This window comes from Vigna umbellata, chromosome 1 (assembly GCF_029865625.1).
Source record: "Vigna umbellata cultivar VRB3 chromosome 1, Vumbellata_1.0, whole genome shotgun sequence".
NCBI lineage: Eukaryota > Viridiplantae > Streptophyta > Magnoliopsida > Fabales > Fabaceae > Vigna > Vigna umbellata.
The window spans coordinates 107,110,893-107,118,935 of record NC_142165.1 but is presented as its reverse complement, the minus strand read 5'-3'; the positions used below and the strand labels follow the sequence as shown (position 1 = coordinate 107,118,935).

The 8,043-nt window shown below is 34.5% G+C and overlaps 1 protein-coding gene across 3 annotated transcripts; it reads left to right on the top strand.

The window, feature by feature from the left end:
• The first annotated feature begins 3,219 nt into the window (after positions 1 to 3,219).
• Positions 3,220 to 7,328, top strand: LOC124842294 (two-component response regulator ARR2-like). Of its 3 annotated transcripts, none has more exons than XM_047318755.2 (7): positions 3,220 to 3,667; positions 3,979 to 4,131; positions 4,219 to 4,599; positions 5,204 to 5,280; positions 5,381 to 6,562; positions 6,669 to 6,774; positions 6,863 to 7,328. In XM_047318755.2, exons 1-6 carry the CDS (start codon positions 3,412 to 3,414, stop codon positions 6,738 to 6,740), a joined length of 2,121 nt encoding a protein of 706 aa, XP_047174711.2. In that variant the 5' UTR covers positions 3,220 to 3,411; the 3' UTR covers positions 6,741 to 6,774; positions 6,863 to 7,328. The 3 variants fall into 3 exon arrangements, with proteins under 3 accessions (XP_047174711.2, XP_047174710.2, XP_047174709.2); XM_047318754.2 differs by having other exon boundaries at positions 6,669 to 6,780; XM_047318753.2 differs by having other exon boundaries at positions 3,237 to 3,667; positions 6,669 to 7,328.
• The last annotated feature ends 715 nt before the right edge of the window (positions 7,329 to 8,043 follow it).

Sequence of the window (8,043 nt, the reverse complement as noted above, 5' to 3'; positions counted from 1 at the left end):
CTTCCAGGAATCGCCATGTGGCTTAACTTAACTCACCATCTCCACACCCACACCAACATATTATGAATTATATATAATAAATATTTTAATTCCGCGCATGAAAGAGTGACGCACACAAATATTCGATTTTCCTTAAAAGCATATATCGGCTGTTTTGGGTATTCTCTAGCCCATAAAAAGCTTAAATGCAAGAAACAAGAAATAAAAAAATAAGCAAAATGATGGAAAGAGGCATTATTAATAGTATTGAATGATGAACTTTAAAGATTTAAATCTGTTGGGAGAAGACAAAGTGAAAGGGAAGAGTTAAACTGGGGAATCAATGTCACAGTTCGAACTTATGGTCTACAGTTTTGTTTTGTAAACTGCTATTATTCTAAATAATTCCACTTTTTCACAGTGAAAAGCGTTTCTTCTCTGCGGCCTTGTTTATTCATCGTAAGCAAGAAAAGGTTCCCCAACCGAATATACGTTTTTCAGATGCTGCTGCTTTTTGCACTACTTTTCTTGCAATATAAAAATAAAATAAAAAATGTCTTTTTTATTTATTTTAGAAACATTCCCTGTGAAAATTGTGGTAGAGGAGATGAATTTGTAGTAGGTAGAGATGGAAAAGGAAAGAGGTTATAGGATGAAAGGGGCTTGGCGAAACACGTGGCGAGAGGGGGGAAATGGTGGAGGAATAACAATATAATATTATCTTTGGATAAAAAAAGGGCAAGAGTGAGTCAGAGTGCACACTGATAAAACGCAAACGAAAGAGAAAGAGAGAGAGAGAGGAAAAAGAGATAGAGATTGAAGTTGTTGAGTGAATGAATAATGAAAGGATTGAGTTCAAGTGGCTTCAAAAGTAGAGCTTCCAAACCATAAAGTTCTTCAACGGAATACCCACTTTGCACTCCCTTTCTTACGTTACACAGGAATGACAACGAGTAGATAGGGATAGAGTTTACATGTAACCTGGCACATAAAATTGTATTTGTTACTCGATCGTTTAAAAAATACTTATAGATATTTTAAAATTTGCGTCTACTTTGCAGATACTCACAAAAATTGAAAAAATATATTTTATATATTTTTAAAATAAAATTAAAAAAAATATATAATATAATATAAATTAAAATTTAATTTTAATTAAATTTAACCTAATAAAAGATAATATAATTTTATTTTTAATTAAAAAATATATAAATTAATTTTTTTATTATCTTTTGCGGGCAACGAATATCCATGGGTCAAGTAGTATATTAACCGTTTAGAAGTAGGTATTAAAATATCCGTTACCCGTTATCCGTGAATAGTAAATAATCGTAAATAATAATTATCTGTCACAGATTTTATCCGTAGATACTCGTGTCCGTGGATTTTTTTGTCATCCTTAGTTATATATTTTTACTTTCTTTAAAATAATTAATTAAAACAAAAAAAATTAAAAATTATTGAAAGTCTACGTTATCTAGAGATAAAACTAATGTATAATATATAAGTAACTGTAAATTTCATCTTACTTCGTTTTGTGAAATTGAATTAAATTTAAAATTTATTTTTTAAAAATTTATTTGAAGGCCACCAAAGTGTACCAAAACAAGCAGCGCTTGTTATATATAGAGACTTGAAATGTGATTTTGGGTTTAGAAGTAAGGAAAGTTGAGAAATGGTTTGGAGTCAAATCAATGAACTGGCTTGCATAAGTTTGGCATTGGTTTATATGTATGTGGACATTGACCCAAACTACCAACATCAAACTTTGTACTATTTTATTTATTTGTTTGCATAAAGCTTAAATGACAACAGACCCACCATCTCCATGGATAATGCTTCCTTTACTAAATGCTATAAATATTAATTCCCTCTTCATGCGCAATTTCATACCATCACAAAATTAATTCTCATTTTCTAATATTACATATTCCCACCCAATCACAATGCACATACTTTCCTTAAATCAAATTTTTTACTCATTTCCAACAATTAACATACTTTATGACCATTAATTGAATACCATCCTAATGTCCATAAAAACATTTCATCATTCTTACTCATTGAAAATTCTCTTATTGTCAATTTAAACACCATAATTCCTTTTATTGTCTTATACACTTTTATTATTAGAAAATAACATGTATTATTTGAAGAATAAAATAATTTAAAACGAGGTTCATTTAAAAATTGTTAAGCTTTTTATCCAAATACTATTATTATTATTTTTAACAGCATTTTAGTTAATGGTTTCCGTGTGCCGTAATTATTGTACTGTTATATATATATAACAAAAAAAATAATCAAAGTTTCTATTGGTGTAAGTAGAAAAATAAATAATTAACGTATAATTATTTATTACCGTTAATTGATTTCTATAATAATTATTCGAGGTTATAATTTTAAAAACTGTATATATATTTTTCATTTTTTACAGGCATCTTATGGATTTTTATACCAACTTGAATAAATATTTTTTGCTTTGTACAATCGATACTTAAATTTGGTCATTTAACATTAAATACGATAAAATGCTCACACTTTTTCATTAAGTGGGTAAGACCTTAATGGAAAATAAAAAAACCAGTACTGTACTATTTCAGTAAAAAAACATTACAAAAATAGTTGGGAGGTTATAAATATTTTAAACCAAATTTAAATTGATTAAGTAATTCTTAATTTAGTTTTTCATGACTTTAATGAATAAAAAAATAATAATAATAAACGAGTTTACTGAACACTAATGAGCATTAATTTAGAAATTAATAAGAAAATAAAAATATAATTGAGCATGATTATTAGATAAGCATGCATGGTCGTAAACACGGGCACAGTTAAAATAAAAAAAGGTTTTGGAAGAGTAGATTTAAGAGGAGGGGTTAGTTCCTACCATGAATGAGCTGGATCCACTCTTTCAGGAGCCACTCACACCCAACTTTCACTATATTATAATTATAAAATTATAATTATTATAAATATGTAACATCACAAATTATCTCTCTGGAAATAGCAAAATTAAAACTACAACTATTACCGTCATACCATTATTACTGGAAATTTATTAAGTGGCATAATAAATAACATTGATGTCTTGCTTAATACTGAATAAAAAAATAACAAATGTCATCAATACCCGAGAATAATTAAAGAATAATTAAATACCCGAGAAATTCAGCGTGTAACAGTGACAAGGGGAGGACATAAGCTTGAGGCGCAGAACGATAGTTATTGTGTTTTTTTTTATTATTTATTTATTATGAAATAAAAATATATTTCTCACCCAAAATTCGTCTTCTCTTTCTTTCTACTCCGATTCCTGCTCTGCGTTTTGGTCCAATTGTGAACTCAGCAGCACCTGCTCCTCAATTAGTTTCGCTTCACTTTCGCCTCAAACTCGATTCGAACTATGTGAACGCCACTGTTGTCTCTCGTATGTTGTTGTTGCTGTTATTATTATTATTATTGTTGTGGTGGTGCTACTGTTCTGTTAGGTTCGGTTTGGATCTCCGAAGCATGAATCTGGGCAACGGAAAGGGATCCATGTCAACGGTTACTACAACAGGGGTTATGAAATCCGGAGACGTTGTCTCCGACCAGTTTCCGGCGGGTCTCAGGGTTCTGGTGGTCGACGATGATCCCACGTGCCTCATGATTCTCGAGAAGATGCTTCGCACGTGCCTCTACGAAGGTACTACCACTCTATTACTACTCCATCGGGTTGTTACTGTTTTCTGTTTCTCTTCTCTATTTCCTATTCGAACGGTTATTAATTGACCTCCTCAAAAAATAACGAAAGAGAAACAGAACAAAAATTGAAACCCCAACTTAATTAACTACTTGGTGATTAGCTTCTGTTTCTTGATTTGTTGATTCTTCCTTTGAATCAGACTTTTGCTAACCGTTGGATGTCAGATTTGTAATTTTGTTTCTGTCGTGGAATTTTTGTTTTGTTGATATGTATGCGAAATTTTAGGAGTTTTGTTTTGGTTGTGGTTTCAGTTACCAAATGCAACCGAGCAGAGACTGCGCTTTCACTTCTTAGAGAGAACAAAAATGGGTTTGACATTGTTATAAGCGATGTGCATATGCCTGACATGGATGGATTTAAACTTCTGGAGCACATTGGGTTGGAGATGGACCTTCCTGTTATCAGTGAGTGTCTCGTTTGACCTGATTAGATCTGTTTCTGGTGGAGTGCATTGGTGTTTAAATTTACTTGCTTTTCTGTGATGGTTGCAGTGATGTCTGCGGATGATGGTAAAAGTGTTGTTATGAAGGGTGTGACTCACGGTGCTTGTGATTATCTGATTAAGCCTGTTCGCATTGAGGCTTTGAAGAACATATGGCAGCATGTGGTTCGGAAGAAGAAGAATGAGTGGAAAGACGCAGAGCAATCCGGCAGTGCCGAAGAAGGAGATCGCCAACCTAAGGCATCTGATGAAGCAGATTACTCTTCCTCGGCTAACGAAGGCAGTTGGAGAAACTCAAAAAAGAGAAGGGACGAGGAGGAGGAGGCAGAGGATAGAGATGACACATCCACGTTAAAGAAACCTCGAGTTGTTTGGTCTGTGGAGCTTCATCAACAGTTTGTGGCTGCTGTGGATCAGCTGGGAATTGACAGTATGTATCTTTTGCCTGGGTTTTCGAAGTTGTTTTTGGTTTTCTATATTTGTTGCATTTCCACTGAAGACCTATGTAACGGAACTTTTGATGCATGGTTGTTAGGATTTTTGTTTTTATATTGTCCAAAACAACACTTTTACCACTTTGGTCTTCAGTTTTTAGATACTCCCAATTCCTGGATCATTGCAAGTAGGTTTTGCATGCTTTTCAAATTATCGGGTCAGCAATATTAATAGATACATTATGACTCCATTTTGGCTTTATAATTGCATCTATAGTCAAGTCTTATCCCACAGGTTGGGTTTCTAGCCAATGAGGTCTAAAAATAATCAAATCATTTCTCTAAAACCATTTTTAATAGTCTTTCTTATATTTTTCGGAGTTCCTCTTCTACGTGTTTTACTTGACTATTTTCCACTTTTCTTATTGGAGCCTCTATTAGTTTGCTAATATCATGAAACCATCTATGGCGAGTTTTGCTCTCCTACTTTATCCTGCGTTAATTTGGTCATCTTATCTTTTTATTGTATGTTCACTCGTCCTTTTGTAAGAATTATGATGTTATTTAATTTGGCATGACTCATCTGATATTTGTATTCAGAGGCTGTTCCTAAAAAAATTCTGGAATTGATGAATGTTCCTGGGCTCACTAGAGAAAATGTTGCCAGCCACCTGCAGGTATCATACTGTTATACTGTCTGTACTTTGGGAAGGACTTGGGTTAAATTTTATTCTTACTTGATTGAAGATCCCTTTTTTCATCCTGTTTTTGTTGCAGAAATACCGGTTGTATCTTCGAAGATTAAGTGGAGTTTCTCAACACCAGAATAATATGAACAACTCCTTTCTCGGCTCTCAAGAGGCAACGTTTGGAACAATTTCTTCAATTAGCGGGATTGATCTTCAAACTCTTGCAGTTGCTGGCCAGCTTCCTGCTCAAAGTCTGGCTACTCTTCAAGCAGCAGGACTTGGTAGGTCAACTGCCAAAGCTGGTGTACCAATGCCTATCATGGATCAAAGAAACCTTTTTAGTTTTGAAAACCCAAGGGTAAGATTTGGAGAAGGCCAACAGCAACATTTAAGCAGCAGTAAACCAATGAACTTATTGCTTGGAATCCCTACCAACATGGAGCCTAAGCAGCTTGCCAATTTGCACCAGTCTACCCAATCCATTGCCAGCTTGAATATGCGAGTCAATGCATCTGCCCCACAAGGCAACCCCTTATTGATGCAGATGCCACAATCCCAACCTAGAGGTCAGATGCTAAGTGAAAATCCTGGTCCTCGTGTTCCTAGGCTTCCATCATCTTTGGGGCAGCCTAATGTATCAAATGGAATTTCTAATGGCTTTCTGGGAAGAAATGGCATTGCTGGTAATAACAGAGGACCTGCGTATAATCCTGTTCCACCAAACTCTTCGTTGTTGAGTTTTCCAATGAATCAAAGCTCTGAAATGTCCGTCAACAATAGTTTACCTCTTGGAAGCACTCCAGGTATGTCCAGTATCACAACAAAAGGCTCATTTCAGGAGGAAGTTACATCTGGAATTAAAACATCTGGTGGATTCCCAAGTTATGATATTTTTAATGAACTGCACCATCACAAGTCCCATGATTGGGAGATAACAAACCCAGGCCTGACATACAGTGCCCCCCATCATGCAAATCCTTTACAAGGTAACATTGATGTATCCCCATCAGTTTTAGTGCATCAAGGGTTTTCTTCTACCCAGCAGACCGGCCAGAGCAGAGATGCTACTTTAATTGGAAAATCTATGTTCTCCGTGGGACAAGGCTCGGAGCAAGATAACCTCCAAAATGCTGTTCAACACCTCCATCCGCTTCTTGTTGACAATTCAGTAAGGGTTAAGTCTGAAAGAATTCCCGATGCAAGTTCCCAGACTAATCTCTTCCCTGACCATTATGGGCAGGAGGATCTGATGAGTGCGCTTCTAAAGCAGGTTTGCCCTTCATCCCTTTCTTTGGACCTGGAATATTTACACGTACTTGCATGTAACTTTCCGTTATGAGCAAATCGGTTTTCTCATGTGTTTCTAATGTTGGCAGCAAGAAGGCATGGGACCAGCTGAGAGTGAGTTTGAATTTGATGCTTATTCTCTGGACAACATCCCTGTCTAGAATAAACCCTGGCCAGTTCTTTCTGATTGCAGTTGTCAGTGTAAATAGTTTATGTTACACAAGCACGTTATCATCTTGCAGTTAGTAATTTTCGAACTGAGTCTAAATTGTTCGACAAACAGGATTTGGTTGGTGTCAAATATTCAGACTTCTGGGAGTAGTAGTGTATTGTAATGCCTTAGTCTGGATGGTTAAGATGAATCGGCTACAAACGTCAACTGCATATATATATGCACAAGGCACGTGCAATTTTGACTGCTATTGATAGCAAAGTTGCTAGCAAGCTTCTCTAATTTTAGGGTGTTCTTGAAGGTATGTTGGCGTAGGACAGAATTGCAGAAGCAAGGTTTTGATACATCTGCAAAGTTGTCGTAGGATCTTTTCTAACTTGAAATAACAAATTATGAATTTTTTTTTCTTCTGTTTCTTTTGTAATTTATGTCATTCAAAGTAAGTAACGACTTCCGTAAGCATGTAAATATTGCATTTGGCTGCTCTAGACGTTTGGTCTGGCCATTCTTTTCTGGCTGCTTCTGTACTGCGATACTTCTGTGCTTTTAATGTTCATTATGTCATGCATTCTTTGTACATGAACCTGGTTAGGTACTTCTCTCATATTATATGGCTATTGGTCTATAGCTATGCAATATGCATTGCTAAGCATATTTCACGCTTATAAAAGAATCTCTCAACGCCATTGCAGCTTCCCGAAAACAATTTAATTATCAGAATTCATATATAGATAGGGAAAGTTAATTTTCTGTAATTGTTTTTTTATTATAATTGTGCATGCAAATTTGGTATAAAAAAATTATGCAGTAATAATAGACCACCAATGCAAAACCTTTTTTGACGATTAAACATTCATATCCATAACAAATAAACCAAATGTAGATGAGTTTTAGCTAAAGCATGATAAACTGCTTAGGTTTTCTCTCATCTATTCCTACCAAGTTGTGGTTTCCATTTTTTCTTTCACATGCTTGAGCCGCTGATGCTGCAAAGAACTCTGTAAAGAGCTTTTAAACTGCTGTGTCTCTATTGCTTAGGCTTTCTTATCACTTAAGCCACTTTAAACTATAATTACAACATATCGATCAAGATTATAATTTTCAATTATTTAAATTAAGTTTACAGTATTAAGGGTTATTTTTGAATAATAAATAATTTAAAATTAATTCTGGAACAATTCTCAGAAGAAAATATCCAAGTGATAAAGAAAGAAAGAAACATTTATGCGGTCCTACTTCAAAAAAATTGTGTTTCTTTTCAAATTAGAAAGAAAATAAGAGTTACAATTTTT

Bases quoted from the DNA above. Each gene is read 5' to 3' on its own strand.
- LOC124842294 (XM_047318755.2), top strand. From the start codon at position 3,412: ATGTTGTTGTTGCTGTTATTATTATTATTATTGTTGTGGTGGTGCTAC. The intron at 4,132-4,218 runs GTGAGTGTCTCG...TGATGGTTGCAG, and splicing joins GATGGACCTTCCTGTTATCA to TGATGTCTGCGGATGATGGT. The intron at 5,281-5,380 runs GTATCATACTGT...TTTTTGTTGCAG, and splicing joins ATGTTGCCAGCCACCTGCAG to AAATACCGGTTGTATCTTCG.